This window comes from Centropristis striata, chromosome 20 (genome assembly GCF_030273125.1).
Source record: "Centropristis striata isolate RG_2023a ecotype Rhode Island chromosome 20, C.striata_1.0, whole genome shotgun sequence".
NCBI lineage: Eukaryota > Metazoa > Chordata > Actinopteri > Perciformes > Serranidae > Centropristis > Centropristis striata.
This window is the reverse complement of record NC_081536.1, coordinates 4,867,450-4,882,462: the sequence shown is the minus strand read 5'-3', so window position 1 is coordinate 4,882,462 and position 15,013 is coordinate 4,867,450. Positions and strand designations below refer to the sequence as shown.

The window sequence follows — 15,013 nt, the reverse complement described above, 5'->3', positions numbered from 1 at the left end:
TTCTCCGGTCTGAGAAACTTAAATGATAGTCATCACAAATAAAATAAAGAATGTCAGTAACTGATAACAGCAATAGTACATTTGTTCATTTTTTGACAACAAAAAAAAAAAAAAATAGAAATGCATGACTCAGTAAGCTAGAGGGAAACCAGACTCCCACAAACTGTCCAGCATCTTCTTACCATAACTCTCCTCCAGTCCTTCTAAGAATACCCATGAATCACAGGAGAGCAGAGTTCATCCACATCTGCAGCACAGAAGAGGCTCCGAACGAAGCCAACGCTGCCTCCATTAATGTGTTTCGTACTCAAGGTGGCAAGCTTGTAACTTGTGCTTCAGTGTAAACACAGTAACAGTAACTACAGCTTCATCTTAGCAACTACTTCACCGTCTTTTCAGCAAACTGCACACAACTGCGATTCAACCATCTGGTAAACAAGACTTTGCACCTTCAGAGCTTCTGGGCAGATGATGGCAGCTGTATGTGCAACAGTGGGCTCTCAAGTGCTTACAATATACAGTACAGGCCAAAAGTTTGGACACACCTTCTCATTCAATGCGTTTTTCTTTATTTTCATGACTATTTACATTGTAGATTCTCACTGAAGGCATCAAAACTATGAATGAACACATATGGAATTATGTACTTAACAAAAAAAGTGTGAAATAACTGAAAACATGTCTTGTATTTTAGATTCCTCAAAGTAGCCACCCTTTGCTTACTACAGCCATTCTCAACCTTGGGGTCGCGAGATGATTTCTGGAGGTCGTCAAATCATTTTGGAAGTCAGCTCTGTCTCCACTGTGTTAAAGTGTTAATATGTTTTTGTCTTTTTGGTCATTTAATGTCTTTTTTGCCCATTTTGTGTTTGTTTTTTTTCAGTAATTTTGTGTCATTTTTTGGTCATTTTTTGTCTTTTTCTGGTCATTTTGTGTCTTTTTTTGCCCATTTTGTGTGGGTTTTTTTTTAGTGATTTTGTCTTTTTTTGGTCAATGTGTGTCTTTTTGGTTATTTTGTGTCTTTTTCTGGTCATTTTTTGTCATTTTGTGGTCAATTTGAGTCCTTTTTTTGGGTAATTTTGTGTCTTTTCTGACAAATCCCAAATTAGCAAGTTATTACTTTACAAGGAGTCTCTGGCTTGAAGCTGACTGTTACAAAAAATATATAAATGCACAGACAGAGAGATGTTTTAGTTGTTGTCTGCTCCATTATTTGTCCAAAATTCGTCGTATCAACTGAGTTTGTCTGATCTGAACTGTGAGATTGTGTTCAGTGAGACAACATGCATGTTAAATTGGGGGTCGCGACTCAAAAAGGTTGAGAACTCCTGGCTTACTAGAATATAAGACATGTTTTCAGTTATTTCACACTTTTTTGTTAAGTACATAATTCCACATGTGTTCATTAATAGTTTTGATGAATTTACAATGTCAATTGTCATGAAAATAAAGAAAAAAAACATTGAATGAGAAGGTGTGTCCAAACTTTTGGCCTGTACTGTAGCTAAACCTTAACTTCAAAAATATGGATTTGATTTGACATGAATCGATCGACACTGATCCTTTAAGTACCTAAAAATGCACCGCAGTAAGTATTCATAAAGTAATTTTAAAATCTAGGAATGCAAAACGAAGAGGGCAAAATACCTGTGTCCTAAAATAACCAAAACATTGAAAAAGTATATAAAAACTACATATCTTGAATAAAAGTGTTTCTAAAGCAAACAACCTAAATCAATCATAAATTTGGCTTTGATCAATCCCATTTGTTCCCACTTATTTTAGCACATTATACTGATGCATGCTAATCTTTTCATCCTGCTTCTTTTCTCTCTACTTTTTACTGAGTTTACCCGCCTTCTTTTTTGGCTCATAGGGTGTCCGTAGAATGCTCGGCGTCTCCTCCATGACGCGCACAAGTAGGTTATCGATGTAGTCTTCCAGCTCCCTGATGTGGGCGTCCTTCTTCTTCACCACTTCTTTCTGCTTGATGAGTTCCTGCACAACTTCCTCAAAGGACAAGTTGCTGTAGGCGGCCACACTTTCCTTTTTCACCTCCTGGAAAATGGGAAACAAGTAAATAAATGCTCAGTTTAACTCCAGCAGATTTTGAGGTTACATGCTTCATAATCGCCATTTTTTTGCATAGCTTTTTCTTTGTAAAAGTAGACTAAAATGGTTGAATTATCTTCTATGAAATGTCAGTTTCTGATAACAGAGGCAAGATACGCTCCGAGTTCACTCACAATGCAACTGAGAAAACAGACTAATTAGACGTGTCGGCCTAACGTGACATAAACTGTCATGTGTTTATCCTTGTTCTCTGTTGCTAATAAAGACTAATTGAGAGTTGTTAAGATGAGACTCTCCTCAAGGGATTGAGCACTGACATGTCAATGAATTCTATGGCAGATGTGATGATCTAATACTGTGTAACAGTGTTTATAATGAGAATTGAGAGCAGTTTAACGGCTCTAATGGGACTCAACAGAAAGCAGCTAACATCTTGAGAAACTTGTTCTCCTTTTTTTTTTTTTTTTTGAAGTTTTAAGCATCTAAAAGTATGACCTCTCTAACTAGAGATGGTTTTGGCAAAAACTCTAACAAGCTTGACAGAACTTAAAGGTTGGGTCTATTATTTTGAGGTTTTTATATTATTATGTAGCTTTCCAGTAGTGTTCCTTGTTTATTCAAATTCAAACGTTCGGTCAAAGTACGTGTTTTAGCAGCTAAAAGCAACTTTTTCTTTTGCTCAATATAACTTTATCCAAAGGCAGTGTGTTTTAGGAACTGCTGTGTGGACACCACATTATTTTGGATCTGAGGCTGAAAATCATAGAATTACATATGCTAACTAAAACATCAAGGCATCGGTGGATTAACAACTCCTGTGTTCTGTGAAGTAAAATGACTGGTTTTGTCAAAAGAGTCTGGTGGCTTTGAAAATAATGATATGTAGTGCTTCAGATGGGGCTGCAGCAAGCATAAAAAAATCAATGTGTATATCAGTTTAAGTGTATGTATATTAGTCAAGTCAGGTCAAGTCAAAGTTTATTTAAAGAGTACATTTTTAAACCTCAGTTGACCAAAGCGCTGTGCAGTTATTAAAAAACAATAAAAATGGTACACAAAAATAGTAATAAATAAAGAAAAAACACAAAAAACACCCAATAAAAACAGTTAGAGTTAGAGTTAATAAGGAAATAAAAGAGTAAAAAGTAAAAAATATTACAATATTAATAATATTTTCACCGTTTACCTTGCCGTCACCCTGTACTGAAGCTGTTCTCTATGCTCTCTTCAAAGCCAATTGACTCTATTGACAAAAACAGTCACTTTACCTCACAGAACATAAGAGTTGTTGGTCAACCAATGCCTCAATCGTTTAGTTTGTTTGTAACACTGTGTGACTTTCAGACCGGAACTAACGTGGCGTCTACAGCACTATATTCTGTGCGCTGATTTTACAACCTAGCATGCCTATCGCCGAGTCAGTTATTTAACGTTTACAGCTTACTGTAGTAACCTACGTCACTGCTATTTATTAAGTGGGCATCTCGATTTCTAAAAAACAGTGTTTTTTCTCAAAACAGAAGACAGGAGGAGTCAGCCTTTAACAAAAAAGATTTCCTAAAAAATGGAATCTTTGTTCTGAGGTGGAAATGCCAGGCTGCATATTTTTGCAATTAAAGGTCAGGCTCATAAATACCAAAACAAGGATGCAACCCAAACCCGGCTTTGCTCTTTGAGGACAACCTATGTGGACAGAGCAGTGTGGTACGGTATGTGCAGATCATATTGCGCGGGTACGAGAGGAGCTGTAATCGTTTTTAATGAGGGACGACTTTATCGCTTCAGTGCTGGGCATCCTCCCCTGAACGGATAGAGCAGCAAAGCCTTCGCCCTGTTTAAAATACCACACTTATCAGCTTCCACTCCCATGCACCATTCAAGCCTCTACTGCTGGGTAAAGACAATGCAGAAAGACCTGGAGCGGGACTGCTTACCAGGTATCTTATCGCCTCTAACAGCACAGAGGCTACAGTGGGGCGACACAACCCAAAATGAAATATTTGCCTCCGAGATTAAATGTCCAATGTAAGGAGGGTTTCAAGAACAGAGCTCGGTGACCTATTCCTCACACACAACACAAAAAAGGCATCTCGCTGAAAGATACTGCACTTAAGCCATCCGAGAGGGAATAAGAGACCCGACAGACATATATATGGATGCTGGTTTCACATACAAGCATGTGTACGTGCACACGCTCACGCTGCCTCGCACGCGCGCGGCATAATAATCAGGAGCTTTAGTGGCTGGTGACAAAGGCCTGGAAATGACCATGAATTGGCAAAGTAATGATGACCATTTTTCTGCGATCAGTAGTGAGGAGAAGATAAGGCGCACACTTGGCATTCTCCAGTTGTGTCATTACAGTTTCTAATGAGCTCAGCTTTGAGAATCTAAAAGCTCAGTCCTTTGAAATCTCTCACTGCCCTCCCTCCCCCCCCTCGTGTGTGGTTAATTAGGGCCTTGAAGCGGAGGAAATGGGAGCTGCCATTTCTGCAAGGCACTGCGGCATGCACGGGGGCACATGTGTGGATACCGACAGCCCTCAACACCCACAAAGAAAGGTGAGGAAAGCTATTATCAGCATTCTCTTCCTCATTTAGCCATCACTTTAGCTACCGCTCCCACCGCTCCCTCATAAATACCAATTTTGCTGTGTAATAGTCAGCAAATTTGCCTTTTTGCCAAATAAGAAAAGCAAAAGAATTTAAGCTTAAAACAAACTACAAAAAAGGGTTAAAACCTCATGTACAAATAATGTAATCATCGAAAAAAATATATACATTTTCTCCAATTATAGAATAAGTGCAACACACTACTATGAAATTTCACACCACTTCAAATTAGAGAGATCAGATCAGACATGATGACCGATGTGTGCAGCTGCTAATTAGTTGAATGGCACATCTGAATTTTCAGAGGCCTCAGAGATCAATGTCACCAGCTGCTATGTCAAATGAAACTCAAGAGTTCTCAATTAAAAATCTGCATGGCACTACACAGAAAGTAATGACACAGATGCAACTGCTGGGGTCACTTCTTCTCATTTTTTTAAAATCTCAATCATTGTCAGGTAATACTGACAACGTGCAACAATATCACCTGACAAATCATTTGTTTTCACCAGAAGGGTTGTGCCATCTCTCATTACCTTTTTCTTGCCATAGATGTCCTTCGTCTTAGGTCCAAAGGTGATGTCTTCATTTCTTGTTGACTTTTTATCACTGCAAGGCAATCAGAGAGAAAGTCAGTATTTACATGAAGGCATTATTACTGTGAATATTTTATCACCACTCTACTAATACAGTGGCTCTAAGTGCTTATTCCTGAGCTGATAAAGCAGATTTGGATATTCGTGGTAACGGACATAGCTTATCAAGAAATAAAATATCCATCATGGCATGTTTTGTGAAATAGTTCCTAATAATATACTCTAAAGCACCTTTTTTGTATTCCTGCACCACATAATAAATGACCACTGAGCTACTGCATGACAAAAGGCTGCAGTAAAGATGATGGACTAGTGCCTATAGAGATAAGTGGTTAATTGGGTGGTCTATCTCTGCAGAGGATCTCATTACTATAGCTCAGAGGGCTCTGTTATCAAGCCCAGGCTCTCTAAAGAGCCACTAATGACACCTTCCACTCTGATAAACCAGAACTTAGCCACAGTGCTCACCAACTCTTTATGTAACACAGGAAATAGATGGAACCGGCTCGGTGGAAATGTTTAAACAACAATAGTTGACAACAGAATGAGAGAGAGAGAGAGAGTAGGAGGGGGGTTATCAGATATAGTTTTCAATCAACAAAGTATTTGAAACTTTATGGGAATGTAATAACTAATATCCTGTAGTATAGTGGTTGTCCCACGGGGTAGTAGTAGGGTCACATTTTGGGTTTCTGAGATTATTTATGGAATATGATGAAAAACATATAGGAGTGATTTGCTACAAATGTATAAGAACACATGCTGAAAGCAGATTTTGGCTCTGTGGATGGTGGCTAAATTTAAAGAATGGAAAAAATGGATATTACAGTGGACCATATTAGGAAGTTAGTTATTAAAGTTGTTTCCCCAGAATCCACCGGTGGACATGACTTCAGACAAATAAATAATTTTTTTTAAAATCACTAAAATAACACCATTTATCAAAGACAAAAAACTCTCAAAACAAAAATTATCGTTGTAAAAATTACACAAATCTAAGCATTAAAAAGTGAGATTTCATCAAACATTTAAAATTTCACCAAAAACAAACCATTTGCACTAACAATATCATGTAAAAAACATTAAATTCTGCACTGCTCAGTGCAAGTGTGAAGCCATTAATGACTGAGATGATCGATGATGTGATGTTTATAAAAATTAAGTTTAAAGAGCACGGAATATGTTCAACCTTTTTACCCATAAATGGGTAAATATAAAATATTATGCTTGCTAAATTGTTATCTAAAAAGGTGGCATGCTTTTGTGTTCATTATCTTGTCAATGTCTGTAATCATTAAGAGTTAAAATGGTATTTTGTAATATTTTATATACTTGCCTTGTTTTGTGAGCTGAATAAAGCATGCTGCACTGAAAGAGAGTTGTGTGGTGTATTTTAATTTTCATGACCCACAGAGAGCAAACAAAAAAGGACTACCTGGCTTTGTAGTTAGAGATGAACGGGTTAGTGTCTGCCTGCGAGTCTCCACTAAAGGGGTTGGGGGACCGCAGGTCTCCAGAGCTGCCCGACCGGCCACCGTTGCTGGTCTTGCGGCCTTCCTTCTTTCCCGTCACGCGTTCCAGTAGGCTGACCTTCTCCTTTTTCTCCTTCCGCTCCGCCCGGTCCCACAGCTGCCCGTGCTCCCCCTCGAATGGGTTGCGGTTGCGTGGGAGCGTGGCATACTTCTGTGGCAGGGTGTCACTGATATCAGTGAAAGGGTCACTGTGTGCCTCGCCATCCTGGTAGCTGGGCACCTCGCTCTGGGAACGCCTGTGAGGGCCGCCTGCACTCCATGGAAGAGAAACAAAAAGCAGAATGTCAACTTATGACCTAGATAATGCATATTATCTACTAATAACACTTAAAAAAAAAGGTAAAAAATGTTATTGTTTTGTTTAAAGTTTTGCGATTATTATGTCAGAATTTGCGTTGATGTAATCTGTGCTGTACCACTGATCATTAGAAGAGGTACATTCAAAACTGATCAATAGTTTCCTGTCCTTAGACCCTTTTTGCAGTTTTACGGAGATAAAGGAACACGTAAAAATCACAACTAATGTGTGTATTTACTATTTGTAAGTTATTTTTGGTGAGCTTTTTCCAACTAATACCACACCACAAAAGAAACCTTTATTTTGGGAGCAGTAAAGACTGTTTTTTATATTATTGTGTTCTTTTTATTGTGTTAACAAAAGTGATTTTGTTTTGAAATAGCTGCAGAATATGAAATCATCCATCTTCGCTCACTACATCACAACCTTTCTTACCCTCAAATGTGCTTAAACTACAGGTTATGAACCTCTTTTTGAAAAAAAAAAAAAAAAAAAAAGTTAAATTAGCAGGCTATTATCCGGTAAAAAAGTCCATATTGTGCATCCCTATCAGACAGTTTTGATATCTGCCTATTGCTTATATGTAAAAAAAAATCTTTATATATCCCTAAAGCTCTGTGACTCTTGTCAACCTCTACTGATAGCCACTAGACAATGCAAAAGCATCTCATTAAACACTTAATACATAATTATGACCAGGTAAGCAACTACAACATTGTGTTGAGAGACACCACACCACGACGCAAAATACTACCATTACTACACTGCGCTGTCATTTTAGTCCTAAAGAATGAGGCCTTTTATTTTTCATACATAGCTGAAATATTTGAGATATCTCCCCTCTCTCCTTGAAAATGAAAACATAAGGTAGCTATGACTCGCTGCCAAGTATTGAAACTGCAGAAAATCTGAAAAATAGAAGCTTTGGTCCTCACCACTTTCTTCTATGGAGTTCATGGAGTCCAGCTTGGGCCGAAAGTGAGTCCCAATGAGATCCGACATGGAATGGGCTGCAGAGAGTTTATGGGCCCCCGCGAGTAGTGGTCTCTTTGCCTTCGCTTCGGGCTGTGGTTGTGGTTCTGGGGCGAAGGACTGGCGGTTCGGCTCGGAGTCGCACACAGCTGAACGAGGCAGGATGGCTGACGATGTGTCACTGAAGCCGCCGTCGTGTTTGCGACCCTTCATTTTGTCCTTAAGCTTGGAAAAAGGCGAGCGAGGCTTCTCCTTCATGGAGAGGTCAAACATGCTAGCTGTCATGTTGTTCCTCATGAACTGGATGCTCACTTGGATGCGGCCTCGTTCTTTCCTCTTCTTCCCAGGCTTGGACTCCAAGGAATACCAGCTAAAATGAGAGTGGAGTGAATTCAATGAGACAATTTATATAAAAAGAGCAAGATTTAGGAAAATCTTCTGAGTTGATTATACGTAATTCAACATAATTCAGGAAGACTGGTATACAAAGTCAGAACGTGGTAAAAGTCTTTACACTATTACACAATATGACAAAAGGAAAAAATAGCCCACATTCTTTCTAATGTGCTCTACCTACTTCTTTGTGGACATCACTGAAAAGGCTAATTTGAGCAGACTAATCCAAAAGCTACACACAAATGCAGCAGCTTAAATCGTTTGAACTTTTTTTGACACAAGTGAGAATACAATTTATCATTCAGAGGATAAACATTATTCTTTGCAAACTGAACATAAGAAATAGCCTGCTGCTGAATAATATAGACCATTTCAGGCTGCTTTTGGGCTCCTATTTGTTTAACCTCTGCTTTTTCAACTGGAAGTAATGGGATTTATGCTTTCACTCTGAGCGAAATAAAGTGGCATTTGCACAAATCTGGCCTTTGTTCAGAAATGCAACGACAAGCAATTGGGAAATTGCAAAGCCGCGTCGCAGGGCAACCCAACAGTTCATACATGCTAATGAGACATATCCTCTGTGTTATAGGGCTTGTGGCAGTGTCCTTTAAGAAAGCAGCATCAGGATAAAACAACTACCAGTCAATGTATTTATAGGCCTGCTACTGATGCATTAATCAGGGAAATATTGCGGGTGTATTATTAACTATGGTCACATCAGTACACAATATACTGTATGCATTTGCACTCAGCCATCTCTATCATGGAGAAATTTGATCTGCGACTGCAATGAGAAGTCAACTAATGCTTGGTCAATGGACATTTTTGGACAATGGGTCATTTTTCATGCAAAAAATGGCAGAAAATGCTCTTGAATATGGACTTTTTTTTCCTGCTTTTTTCCGTTTTATATCATTTTAAACTGAATATCTTTGGCTTTTGACTGGCAAAACAAGACATTTTAAGACATCACAGTGGACTTTGAGGAACTGCGAGGACATGTTTCACGATTTTCTGACATTTTATAGAACAGTTAATTGAGAAAATTAATGGCAGATTTATTAACAATGAAAATAATCATTAGTTGCAGCGCTTGTTTGAGCAATTGCACTGTTTTTTCTTGAAGAAGCGAATTTACTTAGATGCAACATTTTACCTTAAAATCAGTACAGAATAGTGCATATTTGCATATTTCTTGTTCTCTTATAATTACTTATATTTCTTCCTGGATTTACATGGAGATTTGTTAATATCCCTTGAATTCCAGCATGAAAAATGAGCTATCACAGTTCAACCCAAAAAAAGCTGTTGGTATTGGCTTTTTAGAAACCACAGCTGTTGAACGCTATTCTAAACCGTCTAGCTCGTGGTGCAGGAGCCCAGTCATGAAAGGCCTTGCTGGGTCCGATTCCCAGGCTGTGCGCCGCGCTCAGTCTGATCAGCAGCCACAGCATGCCGCTGCCGTGGGGCCGGGGCTGCACCTCACGTGTGTCTCAAGGCCAAGATAAACCTCCCTGTGCTTGGAACCACAATCCTCCCACTCGGGCCCGGACCGCTGGGAAACTCCTCACAATCAACAAACACAGGTGTGCGATAATTATGGGCTGCCTACTCAGATATCAAGACGGGCTTTCCTCCCCAATATGTCAGTTCAAAAACATTGCGGATGGTCTGTGGTGAACACAGACCCACTGTGGAGTGTGGATATAGTATCGAGGGTCCTGGCGTCATTGTCAAGTATGCCTGCAGTGTGGGATTAGGCCAACAAGCAATGTGAGCATATTCATTACAGAACCTGTGTTGAAAACGTGAACGGCCTCGAGGTGCATCGACTCAGGCCCCTAAAACAAATAAAACCCATCCACGCTGATTAGAACATATTGTGATTCTCCCTACTGATGGGCAAAGAGGAAGTGTCCTAATGTCTTTCTATGTTGAAATATGCAGCGGGCTAATTAACACCAGATCCAGTTTGGTTATTCTGTTCCTGTTTGCTTAATGTGGGGTTAAAAAACGTGTGTGTGCTGAACTTATAAGGGTCAAAACCCCCCAAGTTCAGTCTAATATACAGTGTTACTGCCTACTCAAGCTATGATTGGACATTGGCTTAGTTTACTCTGCATTTATGCATGATGTGCTCAAGCATTTGATGCAGAAATTTCACAAAGGGACAAACCTTAACCAAGCATGCAGTAGGCACAGGGCAGGTAAACAGCCTAAACAAGTTACCTGTTATATAAAGGGGTGACTCACTTAAAACCCTTTTCAACCAAAAATTAAATGGGTTCTATTCTGACCGTTCTATTCAAACCATTATGGACATATCAGTATCTCTGAATATGTTGTCTGGTTTTCAATTTAATACATTTTATGCATGTATAATATCGTTAATTATTCTACAATAAAGTAGTCTTGTGTGTACCTTTTCAAAGTCACAATGGTGCCAAATCAAAGCACAAAGAAAAGGTCTATTTTCATTTCAGCACAAAAAAAAAAAAAAAAAAAATCACTATACGCTGAATTTTTCCCCTCTAAAATTGGTATCAGTCTCATAAATCCCATATCGGTCAGGCTCTAGTTTGCATGCCTAATTTTTAACTACTCTCCACATTTTAACCAAAATTAAACTGCATCAGAACCCGAAAAGTTGGATCGAGCTAGACACAAAACATTTGCCTATTTTCTTTGGTCTGAAGTGCGAGCCGAAGTGGGCGTGTCATATCTTACAGGCTGAAAAAAGAGGCGTCAGTGATAGTCTTCTACATCTTATCATAAATAATTGGTCAAAAGATATTTAAAAAACGGAAAAATAGCTGAAGAATAGTGAGAAAATAACAGAAAAAGCAGAGGAAGGCATTCAAAGCATTTCCACTAAATTAAAACACTAAGAGAATAAGTACACTCTACACAGAACAGGCCGAGATTCAGACCATGTTCCCTTGAAGCTGTGAAGAAAAGGCCAATCCCACCTTTGCCAAACAAAAGTACAGGAGTGTCTTCCAAGACATGTTTAGCCAGCTCCACTTGTTTCAATTAGGCCAACTGCTGCTCACCATGTCAGTGATCAAGCTAAAAATAATCTCTCAACAATGTAGGCCAATTCATTGCTAAGCCTTAAACAACCCAAGGTCAAAAAGATGGAAAAACTCAACCAATCAGTGGTCAGTAACTGAACACAAACGTACTACCAGATCTGTGATAGCTCTGTTAGTTAGTTTAACAGTGAAGAAACAATCTGGTCTTTCTGTAAAATGAGAACACCTACTGAGCTACAAAGAAATCTGCTCTTTAAATTAAAACACGTCCATCTAATAAAATGCATTTCTAAAACAAGTGCATAAAGAGAATAAAAGGAACATGTTGTTGTATTTAAATCATGTGGTGTACATGAATTTAATTAAGAACAGAGTGCAGAATATAATGCACAAAACACAACACATTGGTATTGTGTGTAGCCTAATATGGGAATAACACGTGTATAAAATGTGACAAATAACTATTTTAGTCCATGCTGTAATCCACTTATGACTGGAATTGTTCTGCAAATATTTTCCACTTCCCCTCAAAACTCCAGTCCTCTACAAACAACACACGCATGACTGTGAGCTGGAGCTGCAAAGTCTGTGAGTGCAAAACAAGTAATGCACACAAAAGAGCTCAAATACTGTACATGTGATTTTAAAGACGTATGAAATATGCTCTACCGAAAGTTATGATTCAAACGAGAATAATCAATTCAATTCAGTGGAATCCATAAACAGGCATACCCCACTGCTCAAATTTGAATTAGTTTATAAACTAAACTAATAAGCTCATAATCTAGGTTTGTAATATAGTTTTTTTCTCACTAAGTGCACCTTCCTTCAAATATTATTTAGAAAATTGTCAGACTTGTCTGTTGTAAGGAGATCCCTGTGGTTCTTTGAAGTTTTGCAACATTTAGGGGATGTATTATTGTCAACGCAGTGTGTAGGTAAGGGATGGATTATTATTTCCATTTATGATTTTCACTGCATTACTTTATGCTGCCCTGATAATACAAAATACGCATATGGCCAAAACATGTCTGTGTACATAAAGCGGAGCAAAAATTTATGTTGAGAATTTTGCAGTAGACATTGATTAATCTTTTCATTTTAAATTGGTGACTGGTAAATTTTTATGGGTGTTAAAAATGCATTACCAGAAATAATTTCGGCAATCATCAGAGTGTGGTTTGCAGTTCATCTTTTTTTAAACTTATTCCTGGACAACGACCAAATCACAACAAATCAATGCAGATCAGTACCTTTTTGTTTTTGTTATAATTGTTAATACATTTTTATATATTTCTACTTGTTTATATTGTAAATTGTTAATATTTTATTATATGTTTTACTTGTTTATTTGCTTATATTTCTAGTATACACTTCGGTTTACTATTTATTGTTTTTGCTATCCACTTTGCTACTGTAACACTTGAAATTTCCCTGTTGTGGGACTAATAAAGAACATCTTAATTGGAGAGTGTACGTGTCTTAGAAGAAAAGAAAGATCCCACACACTGCTGTTGTTTCGGCCACTCTCGACCTTCGTCAAGAGTATAAAAATGGACAGGCGATGGGCACTTGATTGGGCTCTGATTGACGGCTATGCTTTATAAGTATGTTGGCTACAGGGGATCAAAGATCCACCAGCTGGTCCAGGAGCTACTACTGGATGATGGCTGGTTCAAGGCTTTTTTTAGGATCAGTCAGGGACAGTTTTGCCTCTCAAATACAGCTTGTTGTCAAGTTTTTTTTACCATGGGTTAATATCTTGGACTTTTCTTCTACAGTATGTGATACTTACTCAGTTTTCTTTCGTTCCTTGTTATCAAAGATTTCATTAAGGTTGATGGACCTCTGACCGAGGAACTTGTCCATCCCGACCAAGGAGCGATGCATCACGATAAGGCAGAGTTCATACACTTCTGGGTTTCCCTCCAAAAGTAAACCAGGCAATTCAAAGGAGGCTTCCTCTCTCCAGACAGGGTTAAGCGTCTTCTCTGCCACAGATGTGGAATACTTTTCTTTGCCCAGCTGGATGATAGTGTAGGCATCGTTGGTGCCATTTTTGCCCTTAGGCTGTAAACCGGTTGCTTGAAGAACAGTGGCTTGGACATGGGTTGGAAACCACTTTTGAGACTGCTCGCTCAGTGACATTGTCAGCACTGGTTATCAACTGAAAGACATTAAAAAAGAACTAAATTATATTTTATGGATTTAGTGTTTTTAGTGAGTGTGATATGCAAAAAGCAACAAACATGATTCACTATAGTCTGCCGTCCATGTCAGTGTGGTTTATGTGCCTACAGCTGTGATCATTATAAGCAATGAAAAGCCTGACAAACTGAGCAAGCCTCATCTTCTGTCAAGTCACAGATGTCCAAGCCACTGGTGAGTCATCTGAAAAAACACAGAAGGAAGCAGAACAGCATCAGTATCTTTCCCAGAACCATAACATGACTCATGTGGGTGTACAGGGAACGTTGATGTTATGCCAACTAATATTTTCAGCCAGCTTTGGTAGCAGTCACTTGCACCAACATGTGATTTTGAAGTTATTTGAGGAAATATCAGACTAAAACAGAAGTTTCATTGTGTTATACGATTTTGAACATCCCCTATAAATAGACCTCCCTAAACTGGAGTATAAAGAAACTAGTGATCTCATCCAGTGACACAATATGGTATTGGTTGTTACTGAATTGGTGACTGACTCAGAGGGATGATGGAGTGATTTTGTTCACATATTACCTCTTAAATGAATCATATTTGAATACTAAGGTTTTAGACCAAGAATAACCTTACATTGTACACAAATTTAGTCAAGTAAAATGACCATGAGTGTTTTTTTCACTACATGCCAGCAGCTCCAGGTTTTATCTCTACATGATTCATCTCTTAAGTCTGCTGTTAAACTTGAAACGAGAGCGTGTTTCATTCATTCACAAAATAAACGTCACAAGGAAACTCGGCTGTATATGACAAATATGAATTTTCCTTTCAATTAGCAACTTTTCAGAGGTTTATCATATGATAACGAAATGAGCCGTTTCTCAGCTGATTGTCTACTCAAACATTAAGCAAAGTTATATATATTTAAACACAACATGTACTTATGAGGTTTAAACGGAGCTTTGCTATTGTTTTTGTTATATTCAGTTAGGCTGCAGGTTAACGTTAGCTGCTAGCTGCTGAGCTAGCAAGCACTCACAGCATCACACACACACACACACCAACACACACACACACACACATAGCTGCTTACCTCGGTGTCATGTTCACTAGAGGGACATTCAGCACTTCTGCTCAGCACAGACTGGCTTCACAAATACATTCATGCGACAGTTCCTGAGCAAGACGCTAGCTAATGTTACTTGTTGTTGATGCTGCTGCTGTTGCTATCCATTGCTATTCACTTCTGTCGGCCAGCGGCGAGCTTTACTTCCTAGTCTGACGTCACTTCCGCCTCACCCCGGTGAAAGTTCACTCATTAAATTTTTATATATAT

General features: G+C 38.6%; 1 protein-coding gene across 1 annotated transcript; it reads right to left on the bottom strand.

Moving 5' to 3' along the window:
* Nucleotides 1–231: 231 nt before the first annotated feature.
* On the bottom strand, nucleotides 232–14,945 carry LOC131993311 (rab11 family-interacting protein 2). Its single transcript, XM_059359156.1, has 6 exons — nucleotides 14,771–14,945; nucleotides 13,310–13,905; nucleotides 8,047–8,453; nucleotides 6,717–7,062; nucleotides 5,222–5,294; nucleotides 232–2,058 (listed from the first exon to the last, which is right to left on the bottom strand). The coding sequence occupies exons 2-6, from the start codon at nucleotides 13,660–13,662 to the stop codon at nucleotides 1,834–1,836; spliced, it is 1,404 nt and encodes a 467-aa protein (XP_059215139.1). The 5' UTR covers nucleotides 13,663–13,905; nucleotides 14,771–14,945; the 3' UTR covers nucleotides 232–1,833.
* Nucleotides 14,946–15,013: the final 68 nt, after the last annotated feature.

Excerpts from the sequence above, each read along its gene's own strand:
- LOC131993311 (XM_059359156.1), bottom strand. The coding sequence starts at position 13,662 with ATGTCACTGAGCGAGCAGTCTCAAAAGTGGTTTCCAACCCATGTCCAA. Across the intron at positions 7,063-8,046 it reads GAACTCCATAGAAGAAAGTG|GCGGCCCTCACAGGCGTTCC; the intron begins GTGAGGACCAAA and ends CATGGAGTGCAG. Across the intron at positions 2,059-5,221 it reads ACATCTATGGCAAGAAAAAG|GAGGTGAAAAAGGAAAGTGT; the intron begins GTAATGAGAGAT and ends CCCATTTTCCAG.